The sequence below is a fragment of the Numenius arquata genome, chromosome 22 (assembly GCF_964106895.1).
Source record: "Numenius arquata chromosome 22, bNumArq3.hap1.1, whole genome shotgun sequence".
Taxonomy (NCBI): Eukaryota; Metazoa; Chordata; class Aves; order Charadriiformes; family Scolopacidae; genus Numenius; species Numenius arquata.
In genome coordinates this window covers 8,021,636-8,034,890 of record NC_133597.1, presented here as the reverse complement: position 1 = coordinate 8,034,890, position 13,255 = coordinate 8,021,636, and the positions used below count along the sequence as shown (strand labels likewise).

At 41.7% G+C, this 13,255-nt stretch overlaps 1 protein-coding gene across 4 annotated transcripts in view; it reads right to left on the bottom strand.

Moving 5' to 3' along the window:
• PKNOX2 (PBX/knotted 1 homeobox 2) overlaps positions 1-10,874 on the bottom strand; it is a 30,614-nt gene extending 19,740 nt beyond the window's left edge. For 3 of the 4 annotated variants that reach the window (XM_074162390.1, XM_074162391.1, XM_074162392.1), the window contains exons 1-3: positions 10,791-10,856; positions 5,096-5,235; positions 659-830 (exon numbers count right to left, since the gene is read on the bottom strand). In XM_074162390.1, the coding sequence (XP_074018491.1) occupies positions 659-830; positions 5,096-5,235; positions 10,791-10,841 (363 nt within the window). In that variant the 5' untranslated portion in view covers positions 10,842-10,856. Of the gene's footprint in view, positions 1-658; positions 831-5,095; positions 5,236-10,790 lie in introns of all 4 variants that reach the window. The other variant, XM_074162389.1, reaches the window with a different exon arrangement.
• Between the last annotated feature and the right edge of the window lie 2,381 nt (positions 10,875-13,255).

Below are 13,255 nucleotides of genomic sequence, written 5' to 3'. Positions count from 1 at the left end.
ATGCTTGCCATGGAGATCACACGTACAGGCTTCCAGGAGAAAGTAATGGGATTTGGGGATGTTTCCTGAGGTCCCTGCAAGACAAAAGCTCCATTCCAAGCACTCTTCTGAGATGCCTTCCTGTAGTAATGTGTAGGGTAGGAAATTTGGGTTACTATGACAGGGAAGCCACCAAAAATTGTCCAAAGTGTCCCAAACCACTGATCTGCATCATCCTTTTTGGAAAAAGCTCTTATTTTGCCTTGTTTCTAGGACAAGAGCTTGCCGTCACACTTGAAACAAGATGGTGCCAGACAAGAAGGCAGACACTACTGCATGTTGCACCGAAGAGCAGGACATCCTGCAGAAATTGCAAGTTTCAGGGCACAAACCAGCTGCTGATCTTGATCATTTCCAGAAAGTGCATTTACCCCATGGTGTTTGTGTGCGAAAACTAGCCAAAGATTGTGCTGGGGTATGTTCTCACAGGACATCTTGTGGAAAAGCTTTCAGAAAAGGTTCTGGAGAAGGTCTCACAGAGAACATTGTCAAGATGGCCAACACTACAAAGGGAGCCCCACAACATTGCCCAAGGTGGTAGATCTCCATAATTTGTTCCTCACCCCCTACCTTCTGCCCATCCCCCAAAAACCATCTGCCAAGCCCCAGCCGCCTCTACCAGGTTGTCCAGCTCAGGGTCATCGCTGAAGAAGGGCTTGTGCTCCTGCTCCTGCTGGTGGACAAAGTTCTCGATGTCGACGTCAAAGCTGGCAGAGGTGATGCACTCAGAGCCCTGTGTCGCCTGCTCGCACTTCTCAAAGAGGAGAGTCAGCAGTGGAAACAGAGGGTGCCTGCAGAGGACAAAGGAGACCCCCCATAATGCCTACTGTTTTACGTTCTATGTCCATTTTTACCCCTCACCATCCATCCATTCCCTCCCAGCTTTCAAAAACCTGGTGGTGCAACCCTCACTCCCAAGCCAGCTGGAAGTGCTCTCTCTAGAACTTTTCCAACAACAACAAAAAAGCTTAAAAATTGCAAAAGTCACCATCTTCTCCGCCAGGCAATGACTTTTCCCAACGTCTTGGTGCTTTCCATCATTGCACCAAAGCCAGCATTTCCAAAATGTTTTGCCATGAGCAAAAAGGTTTGGCTTCGGTGTGGTTGTCTTGGAGCCATCTGCTGGTGGCTTTGCATTTTGGGGATCAAGATCAGCACCTGCTCATCGATGGTATTATTTTACCCCAAAATGTTTCTTTAGGTTGGTGACGCCAGGTGGGGATGAGCTGGCATTTCTATGTGCCTGCAGCATCCTGTGGACCAACCTTGCTATGGGTTGCTCCTCCACCAAGAGGTCTCTGCACCTCTGTCAAGCACATCCATGTCTGTCCATGAAGATGGGTCAAATCCCACTTCTTTCTTACCACAATATGACTCTTAGAAAACAAAGATTTGCAATTCTTCTTGCAAAACCATGATTTGCTCTAATGATTAGAAAACAGACTTGCAATTCTTGTAAATCCCCAATTTGTTCTAATGATGATGCCAAAGTAATGTAATTAAAAATGCAAATACACATACAACACCAAAGTACATGGGGAAGAAGGGGATGAAGACCACAAGCTATTGCAAACCTCAATCAGCCTCTCCAGCTGTGCAAGTTAATAATAACTTGGAAAAAAAAAAAAAAAAGTATTTATAGAGTCTTTCAGGGGAGAATGCAAAATGCTGCTCCAGGGGTGGTCTCTCCCAGCACTCTAGTTATCCCAGCGGATTGGGATTTGCTCCACCATTTTATCTCCAAAAGATGGTCCAGAGGATGATTATGAATCACTTCCCGCCAGTCTTTTCCAAGCCAGAGTCAGGCGAAAGGGTTAAACCCCTCGGCTAAGTCTTCATTTGCAGCTGCTAATACCACAGCATATTATAGTTTAATCTGTCCTGATCCGGGTTTAATGCAAGATTCGCCCAGGCTGGAGCGGAGAACCAAGGCGGAGGGAAATAATTTCATAATTTCAGCAGCCCCCAGGGCTTAGCTGAGGGATATGAAAGGCAAATTCCAGGCGCAGGCTGAATTATTGGGATTTAGGAAGTGGCAGGTGCCCGCTGCCATTTCCAGAGCCGCTCCATCAATTAGGAGCAACGGCACAGAATTACCCCAAGGATGGGGTTGGGTTGGGGTTTTTTTGGGGGGTGGGAGGAATTTTCAGCCCCAGAGCAATTTGTAGCCCTTTTGCTTTGAGGGGTTGCATCAACCCAAGGGGGATTAAGAGAGTTGCTGGCATCACCCTGCACTGCTCAGTATTAATAATTGGGGCAGTGCTGCTATTGACTCCCCTGAATGTCTTGGAGCACTGGCAGGGAGGAGGAGGGGGAAGCACATGGCTGAGGGGAGGATGGTTTGCTTTTCAGTTGAAAATAAATAAAATAAATAAAATTAAAAAAATAACAAAATAAAATAAATAAAAATAAATAAAATAATTTAAAAAATAAAATAAACTTCATAGCTAAATAAAAAATTAAATGAAACAAAAAAACCCAAACAAAGCAAAATAAACCAAACCAAAAAAAAACCAACATAAAATAAAATAATAATAAAATAACAAAACAAGGGGGAGGTGCAAAACCTCCAAGGATGGGTTAAGGGTGAGCACTGAGGCCCCTGGCTGAACACAGTGTCGAGGAGCAGTGAAATTTGGTTTCTGCCACAAGCTGTACGCTGAATTGTTGCAATTTCTTTTCTTTTTGCATGCAAAAATTAAATGCCGTATTCTTCATTGCCATCCTTCCCATGGCATGAAAATTGAGAGCTGGAGCCCATCCTTGCTATGAAATTTAGGGGGTGCAATAGACAGATATCTGGATGCACAGGGAAACAGGAGGATTTTTCCCTATCACAAGTATTATGGAGGTGGAAAGCCACCCCTACAGCACAAGGAAGAGTTTTGGGGTGGAAAAATGTGCTTTTGCTGAATGTGGTTTTGCAAAAAAAAAAACTTTTTTTTTTTTTTTCCAGGGAATCCTCCAAATAAAAGGGCTGAACCGGCCCTGACATTTTCCTGCAGGAGAGAGGTCGTTCACAGCCACCAATAAAAAGGATTTGACACGGGCTAATAAAGAGAAATTAATTCCTCTAATGGCCTAATTTTGCACCTCCAGCCAGCAAGCCGGTGGATGGCAGCACCGTGGGCACATCACAACATGCTTTTTTTTTTTTTAACCCTTCTCCAAAAAATAAAATAAAATAGAAAATAAACTTAATACAAAGAAATCCATCTGTTTCCTACTTGGAAAAATCCAGTTTGAGGTGCTGGGGTGGTTTAAGCATTGGTTCCCGTGGGAGCATCATCTTCACTGGTCCAAAATCCGTCGGGAATTCCCAGCCCCACTGTTGATAAAGTGAATAAAATACTTTAGCTGGAAAAAAAATTGCAGCAGAGACATGATGCTGCTGGACCAGTCCCGGTGAAGATGCTCCCACGCCAAGCAGGGAGGGGGAAGATGAATTTTTTTTCCTTTTTTTTCTATTTTTTTTATGGGTGATAAACCTCCCGCTAGAGCATAAAACCCGGCAGGGCGACTTGTCTGGCGGTTTTTATATTTCCCATTGCATTTTCCCAGCGATTTCCCTCCAAGTTGATCAACCAATGCTTACAGCTGATGCCTTCTGCCTTGGCACAATTATTGAAAATTAACAAAAAAACATTGTTTTGGGTGGGTGAAAGGAGGGCTAAAAACCCCCTGTGTGCATTTGATAGCTCATGACATATACACAATACATACTGACCACTTCAATGCAGCTAAAAAATGCTCATTGGGTGTGGTTTTAGAAATAAAAATATATTTAGGGGGTAGTTTGGGCTGGTATCCAAAACCAAGCGTCCAGGTTTGGCCAACCGAGTCCACATGTGGGACCAGCCAACAATTTCTTCCCCACTTTTCTGGGTGATAAATATCTCCAAAAAGATACTTCTGGCATTTTTCTGACCTTCCTATGAAGGCTGTAAAAACTCCAAAGGGTTTTTTGGTTTTCTTTATCCCATGAATGCTGCAAAAATCCTTGCAGCAGTGCAAAGAAAAGTTGGGGTTTTTTTCTTGAATGACCTCTTTTGCCTTGAAAAAATTATTTCCATCATTGCAGAAAATCTTGAGACCTGCTGTGAAAAATCCTTTGTGTTTTCCTGGGAAACTGGTGGGTTTATTCCACGCCTTCATCTGCCTTTCCAGATCTTTCAGACTGATAATATTTCAATACTTGGAGTCAAAATATTTTAATTCCTTCACTTCCAAGCTGCACTTTTTTGATTCACAAGCCCCCATGGCCCTGGTCATTAATGGTTAAGGTTAATTAAGATTAAGGTTAATCTTTAACCTTAAAACTTAATCCTACTTATATTATACATTACTGTTACATCATTACTGTATACATTATAATATTGTAAATAATTACATATAACATATAATTACATATTACTTATATAATTATACTATTTACATAATTATAATGTTACTTATTACAATTATACGATAACATTACTGCAGATACTACAATATTATATATTATTATCTCCAAAGTGAAAAAAAAAGGAGACCAGAGGGGGTCATCCATCCCACGCCTGTTGCTGTCTGCACCCCAAACGGATACATGAACCACACATTTCTGGTTAATCTGTGACTTTACTCCTTCTGGGTGCTTTTTTGGCCCAAAATCACATGGTTTTGGGAAAAAAAAAAAAAAAAAAAAAGGCTGATTTGGGTGTTTGGGGGCGAGTAATTTGGAGGGGGGGAGATGCTGCAAGATGAGGTCCACGAAGGAGCTCCACCACCATGCACTACATGCACTATTATGTGTAGTTATTGCTAAAAAGGAGCTAATTGCTAATGTCCCCATTCCTGAGTGCTAATTAATGCATTAGAATAATAGCAATTACTAATGCATTATAATAATGCAATGATTCGATGTCTAACAATACATCAATGAATGGATGCATCAACCAATGCATTAATGAATGCAGCGCTGGATCAATGCATGAATAACGTGTCACGATAATGAAACGACATGTTCATTAGGGCAGTCATTAATGAATTAACGCACACCACTATTAGCGTGCATCACCTGTAGACAGCTCGCTTGTCAGCCTCCAGTTGCGCCTGGGGATCACTGGCCGCGGTGGGTACCGGTGCGTTGGGGGCTGCCGCCGGGGTGGCGAGATGGACAGGCTGCGCCTTGGTAGGCTGCTGGGCTGTGGCCGTCATCTGGGAGAGGGGGAAAAAATATAGGAAAGGGAAACAAAAAAAAAAAGAAGGAAGAAAACACTGAGTTTTGTATCAAATTTTTAAAATTTAGAAGGAGGCAGCCCCATGATGGGGCCAGGAGCGGGATGGCTTGAGGGGTGAAAACATACTTATCTAGAAACAGCAAGATTAGGTTTTCCCACTTTCCCCTCACTTTTCCCACTTTTACCTGGGGAAAACACAGGAAAACAAATCCCAGCATCCTTATTGCCCCAAATGGGATTCGTTGCACTTTTCTGCCAAGTTTTGCAAGCTTCTACATTGGATTTTTAAAATTCAGGAGGAGGCAGCCCCATGATGGGGCTGGGAGTGGGATGGGTTGAGGGCTGAAAATATACTTACCTAGAAACAGCAAGACTAGATTTTCCCACTTTCCCCCCACTTTTCCACTTTTTACTTGGCGAAAACACAGGGGAAAAAAATAAAAATCCCAAAAATCTTTATTGCACCAGCAGCAAAGCGAAGGCGGGGGGTAATTTACTAAGGGATGCTTTGCAGAAGTCCCAGATTAAATCAGCTGCGACGCTGCTGCTTGCCAGGATTTTTTTTCAAAGCAGGTATTATTGTCTAGACACACAGGCATTTTAAACTTTCTTCCAAAATTACATGAGCCATTTCCAACTCACCAAGGCCAGGGCTGAGTCATTTCAGCACGGCAAGAAGCCAGCCAACAACAAAAAAAATCTTTTTTTTTTTTTTGCCCTTGCCCAAAACACCCATCTTTAGCCCCGATGCTACGACAAGAATTGCAATGTGCCAGGGCTGGAAAACTACAGGGAAAATTACGTCTGCCATGCGAGAAATCATGTTGCTTTCTAAAAAAAATTTCAATTATTTTAGTTAAATATATGTGTTTCAGATGAGCAAATCACTGCACATCCTTCCAGCATCACCCCCAAAACTGCCGCCCCATGTGTACAGGATTGCACATATTTAGGGGCAATTTCCACTTAAAATTAACAATAGCACTAAAGAAATCAGAATTATTTGCTGCTGGGCTGCAGACAGGTCCAACATATGCCATGCAACCCATCGCTTTATCTTCACAAGATTCAGTTAAAAAAAAAATTCAGGGAGAATTTAAATCTAATTGGGTTCAAATGCATCAGAAACACCTTCAAATCCCCCAAATCCCGTGGTTTTAACTCAAAATCTCTGTGGAAAATTAATGCAAAGTGTATGTTTCACCTGCTCTGGGGTGGAAATGTTGTAAAAAATTAGCATTTGCCTGTTTTCACTGGTAGATCTTCAATCCTACCTTGAGCTGGGTAGCAAAAGGAAGCCTCTGCCTCTTGCTAAGTATATATATATATATATAAAATTTATATATTTATATATAAAATTTATTTATTTGTCTAATATACTTATATATAAATTTCTGTGTTTAGTTATTATTAGTTACATATAAATAGAATATCTCTATATATTATTTATTCATTTGTCTAACATACTAATATATTTCTGTGTTTATAGAAGTAAAATGCTTTTATATATATAAATATATATACATACACATATATATATAAAAATACATATGTGTATACAGGTACATGCCCACGGTCTTCTCCAGCCGAACCCACCCTTATACTCAGCTTCTTGCCATGAAGAAAGCAGATTTCTCACCTCCCTTAAAAGCAGCATAAACCTGAGTCAGGCCAAAACTGTGACACCTTTTGCTTTTAAAATATTTGACTTTAATATCTCCTACCTGACCTTTTCCTGCTGATATGGCGCTTTTTTTTTTTTTTTTTTTTTTAATCTCCTTTATTGTTCATAACTCTAAAGTTTGGCTCCGGCACCTGTAAATTCACCCAGCGTCGTTTAATTTCTGCCTCTCCCAACCCAGAGTTTGATTTCCATTCCTCTTTCCTTCCCGGGTGCTAACTAAATTATTGAAAATCTGGGGTTCCTATCCCAGCACTTTGGATTTCTCTTCCTCCCTCCCTCCTCCATTTTATAACCAAAATGCAAGCAGATTTTGGGATGCTCCAGGCACACCCACCCAGCATCTCCCCATCCTCTTCCTCTTTTTTCCCTCTTTTTCTCCCTGTTATCTCCTTAAAAATTACCTTTTTTGGTAGGAAAATGGCATTTCCCCCCCTTTCTTTTTCCTCTTTTATTTTTTTCCCCTTTTACTTTTTTCCCCTTGTCACACTCATTTATCGGGATGCCGAAGGCCCAAAATCCTGCCAAGTTGGCTGTTTCCAGCCAAGTCTGCAACTAATTGGGCTATTACCCCCCAAAAAAAAAAAAGCCTCCTCTGTGGCTGTTTCAAAGCCATTACCTCACCTTGGACTAAAGAAAATAATAAAAAATAAATAAAAATAATCCCAAGTCAGCGGAAAAAGAAGCCAGAGGATGCTCAGATGTGAGTATTTGCAGCCGGATAGGGGGAGGAAGGCAAAAATGCAGCCAAAAATGGCTTTACAGGGAGCAGGTGGGGATGGGAAAGGACGAAAGAGGCAGCAGGTTTCTGGCTCAAGGAGTGTGAGTGTCGGCAGTGGGGAATGGGAAAGTACAGGGGAAAAGAGGCTTGATTTGGGTATGAAAGTTGCAGGCGTTGAAAAAAAATGTAGGTGGGGATTTTTGCTTGTGTATTTTTATATTTTTTTTTTTCAGAAAATGACCAAAAAGAGTTGCAGGAGGGAACTAAAAAGTTTTTTTAAAAAAAAAAAAGTTTAAAAAAAGTTTAAAGAATATTTATAGAAAATTATGTTAAAAATTGTAAAAAAATACATTTAAAAAGTTTTAAAATGTTTTAAAATCTGTAAAATAATGATGTACAAATTTGTAAAAATATGTAAAAATAAATTAAAATGTAAAAAATTGTGTTAAAAAAAAAGTTTAAAAAAGGTAAAAACAAAATGTAAAGAAAGGTAAAAGAAAAATTAAAAATCGCCATGTTTTTGCAAGACTCCTGAGTAATGTAGAGATTTTTGAGGTGTCACTTGCTCGACGATGTGCATCACCTCCCAATTATATTCCCTTTTATATGATATTTCTGGGGTTTTTTTCACTTCTTTAGAAAGAAAATCCTTTGCTGGATTTAGCAGCTACTCACCACGCAATAATCCCTCCTGCTTCAGGGTTTTTTTGAAGACTTTGGCCAAGTAAATCAACTCTAGAGAACAACCACGGTGAAGGTCTTCAGGGCAAGAAAAATCTCTGAAATCAGCAAGTTTTACCCTATTCCTTAGCATTTCACAGTGAAATTTCCATACTGCCATCGCACATGCTGAAAACAAGAGTTTTGATCCCAAAAACGTGCTGAGGACAGCAGGAGTTGGGGGGTTTCATTGATCCTACTGAAAAATCAACATCTCCACCCAATTTTTAATCTATGATTTTAAAAAAATATATTTTTAGAATTAAAAAAATTATATGTTTGTAATTTTCCATTTTTGTCCCTCATTTAACCCTCTAAAAAGTGCTTTGCTTTTATTGCTTTCTGTGCTGAAAATGCTGAAGAATCAATTTCTCCGACTAATTTTTAACAATTTTTTAAAAATATATTTATATAATAAGTAAATAAATAGATAAAAGTTTATGGTTTTTCAATTTTTCATTTTTCTCCCTGATGTAACCATCTAAAAATCACTTTTTTGGGGGGGCAAAGCTGTTTGCATCACTTTTGGTGCTGAAAATGCCTATTTTTAAAACAACCTCTTTTCGTTAACTTTGACAATGAAATGGCTGGACTTTCCCTTGGCTTTTTCTTTTAATTTATTCTGGAAAAATATGCATTTTTATGCAGATTCTTTCATTTTCAACAGGTAGAGTTGCTCAGTGAGCGTGATCTTGCTTGGTATAAACAATGCTCCCTTTTGCAGTTCCAGGTGATTACTAAAGCTTTTTTTTTTCATCCAAAAGGCAGCTTTTCCCATCATTTCTGCTTCATTTTTGCACATTTCTGACAGTGAGGGCGATCACTTGCACAGCCTTTGCAGTAAAATATTAATGCAAAGCTCCCCCAAACCCACTTTTTAGCACTTTTCTCCCCCAAATGACCCCTTTGATGATGAGGAACTGGCTGTAGCTCTAATAATTGGTTTTTATTTATCACTGATCCTCTCCATCTTTTCGCTGTCGAGGAGAGGAAATTTGTGCAATTTTGCTGGGAGAGGAAATTTGTGCGATTTCTTTTCCAAACCCTAGAAATCCCAAATTTTTAGGTGAAAAGCTCAGAGCACTCAAAGCATTGGGTCAAAAAAAGCAACTCTTGGCTGCATTTTTTTCTCCAAACCCACTAAACTGAAGAAAAAGCGCTTGAGCAACCCCTTCAATAAGGGAAAAAAAAGGAGGGGAGCAACGATGCTCCCCAGGGTCCCCAAAATTCAATGTATTAAAATGGGGAGCAGATAAGGGACAGGGATGGGGAAGGTAGGGGGGACATCTCTGTACGATGCTGCAGAAAATCTCCGCTATTTTAAGAGGCCCTCAAATTGCCCATTCAAACTAAAACGGCGTCGCGACTCCCTGCTGCATAAGCAAGAAAGGCGGCGTTTTTCGACGCGGGGAAGAAAAAAAAAAAAAATGGAAAAGCTCCTCTCGGAGCGGAGCACTGAAGCAAGCAAATGATGACACAGAAGTTGGAGGAGCCATAAAAACCCCACCAAGGTGTCGTTTGTGAGAAGTGACCTTTTCCCACCAAAGAAGACAAGTGGAAAGGAGACCCATGTGGCTTTGGGGGGGGGGGACAGAAAAGTCGGTTTATTTATTTCTGATTGCAGAGAACAAGCTTGATGTTTTTGGTTTTTTTTCTGGGAGGGGAGATATTTCTGCTTTTTGCAGCCGAGATTTGCAGCAAATGGGGGAAAACCTCAAAATTTCACATACGAACCGCCCAAAAGAGCTGCTTTGAATGTGGAGCCTATTCAGCACTCTATTCAGATCATCCCCAGCTGGGACAGTGGAAACGTGATAGTTAATTTGCCCCCAAAAAATCACAGGATCGACTTCCAGGCACGAGACAGTCTCTGAAATCCAACCTCAACCCCCAGGTCCAGCCCATTGGGGTGCTCTAGTAGAGTTTCTCTTGGACAAAATCCTCTTCTTATAATAACGTAACTCAGTAACGATGCTCGGAAAAGTTATTCAACCCCTTAGAGCAACATTTTAGATGAAGTCTTATTTTCCCCCTGCCACAGGTTGCCAAAAAACACCATAAAAATAAATCAAAAGGCCATTCCTATGGCTAAACCCTCCCTGGTTTAGCCAGATGTTTCATCTTTCCAACTCGTTAACGTGCTTGCTGCGAACACGCCACTGCGTTGGCTTTCCAAGAAGATGCTGCAACCCCAAAATAAGCCAGAAAGGGGAAAAATCCCTGTCATTTGTCCCAAAGTCCTGCAATCCTGGAGATTGTATCAAGAGGGGTATTAATTTCTGTCTCTGATATGAACAGTTTGGGGTAAAATACTTTGTAATGGTCTTTATTTAGGAAGACAGAGTAATTAATGTAGGAGTTGGGGTCCCAAGGGGTCTGGAGGAACCCATGGGTGCTGGTGGACACTCACCTGTGGCGTGTCTTGGTAAGGAGGAGGGGGCGCTGTCTGGGTGGCCATCATCGTCAGAGCCGGTGCTGGGGAGACATGGTGCATCCTGGGTGGGAGTCACATTGAGAACCTGCGGGTTGGAGAAATGCTACTGGATTAAGGGGGATCTGCCCCCCAGAAAATCCCTCATAAAGGAAAAACAAAGGGACAGAAAGGAGACGTGACGTTCCTCGCATGGGCAATCCAGCACAGCGTGCCACCACCCAGTCCCTGGAAGAAACTCAAGATGATTTTATGACCCTTATCATAATTTGATGAGTATTTGAGATTTTTGATTTTGGATAAGGAATGCATTGGGGGCGAAGTGAAGAGGGTTGCTGGCAAGGAGATATTCCCTGGAGAAGGTTCACCTCCTTACGCCTATAACCGCAGTGCCTAAATGGGGACTTCCATCCCCTTTCCAGTTATTCCTCCTTTTTCGAAGCAGGAAGACAAGTCATAAATGCCAAATTTTCCATTTTCTGAAATTATACACTAAAAGAAACCCAAACAACATCTCTCTGCCTTTGGCCACCACGGAGTCACATCTTCAAGCACTGCACGCTCAATCTAGAAGGGACACAGAGTATCTGATGTTGAGTTGACTGACATAGTTCACTCCTATGTTGCACTGACCCACCAAGTTGACTTCTATGTTGAGCTGACCACCCCTATGGTCATCGAATGCATAGAAATGAGGAAAGAGGGTTCAAATCCTTGCTTGATTTGAACTGGAGAGAAAATCCTGATTTTGTACATCCTGTATAGACATCCTTGAAGCCAGGAGGCATTCTGAGACATGACACCCTCAGTCTCTCTTGAAGTTGCTCTGCTTTCTGTAAATGCACAGTTATCTAGGGAGGAAACAGGCTCCTTTTTTTGGTATCTTCAGGTCCCAAGGAGTTGGGGTAAAAAGAGGGGCAGCAGGAAACAACAAATTTCATAGAATCATAGAATTGTCTTTGTTGGAAGGGACCTTTAACATCATCAAGTCCATCCATCAACCCAACTCTGCCAAAACCACCACTAAACCATGTCCCTCAGCATCACGTCCCCTCCCCTGGCATAACCTGATGCCAATTTGTAGAGGAGTCCTTGGATGGATGCTGTCCCCAAGGATAGACATGGTGGCAGATGTAACTAAAAAGCAACTCTTGGCCCCAAAATGCCTCCTCTCCTTTTATTTCACTGAAGCTTTGCGGTTGGTTCTGAAGAGAAGCTAATAATAATCCTTAAATCCTAAAAAAAAACCCCAAACCCTGTCCTGAGCCTCTCTGAGGCTCTGAGCTCTGTATTGAGCCAATTCACAAAGCCACCTGGTAAAATATCCCCAGAGCCTCCAAAAGTGCGTTTCTCCCTGCAATGACTCATTTCTGTAGAAGATGACATCTCTTGAAGGGTTCGCCCCATTGCAATGCCCATCACTGCGTTGGGTTCCCCATTGGCTTCTCATCTGGAGAAGAGCTGTGATGCCATCCTATGAAGAAATGCAAAAAATTATGTAGAGTCCTCTGATATTGTATGGGGATCTACCAAAAAGCAGCATCAGCATCACTTTTACCATGAAATGGTGACATGCAGGAAGAAGCATTCTCACACAAGGTAGAGGAATAGCGAAATCAATGAGCTCAGTAAAAACCAAGGCACATTTGGGGTCTTGAGATCAGTCTCCACAGTTTTTTGGAGGAAGATTCACAATATTCTGGTCTTCTCTGTGAGGTCCACAGTTGGGGGAAGATCTGCAATATTCTGGTCTCCATGAGGCTTCAGGCTTTACAGGAACCACCAGGCACCAAGTGCACAAAAGCACCATGCCCATGTGGAAAGTCAAGTGTTGCCTGCAATGGGCTGAGTGTCAACCACTCATTATTTTGCATGAATAAATTAAAAAAAAAAAGCAATGCATAATTACTTTTCTCACACTTTGCATCGGTATGGGTGCCCTGTGAGTTGAATATTAAGAGAACACATCCAAAATCCTATGCATTGGGAAGGCAGACTGGGGTCCTTGCCCAACACAGACCTCTTGCAGCCAGAAGGATATTGCATTTATGGGATTAAAAACTATGTTTTTCATCTTTTTTCCCCAACAGCAAAATAGCAGGAGGCAAAATTATCTGCTCCTGAGTGAACTCACGGCTTAAAATCTTCGGTGTCCGATGTCAAAACTCAGCTCGCAGCTGCAGGCACATCCTCGAGGGGTAACACCAAGGGGAAATCTCCCCACCAGAAATAGCTGCAGCTGAAGAAAAGCAGAATTCAGCACCGTGACGGTCTAGACATCTCGGTGGGAAGCTAAAAAAAAAGAAGGGATTGCTATTCTGGGAAAAAAAAAAACGGCTTGCATCTATTGTTCATGCCACAAGCGAGCCTACCTCCAGCATGCGGCGACTTATTGTGGGGTGCAAGCTTTCTGGGAGAACATATTCCCAGAAGGTGGCAGTCCG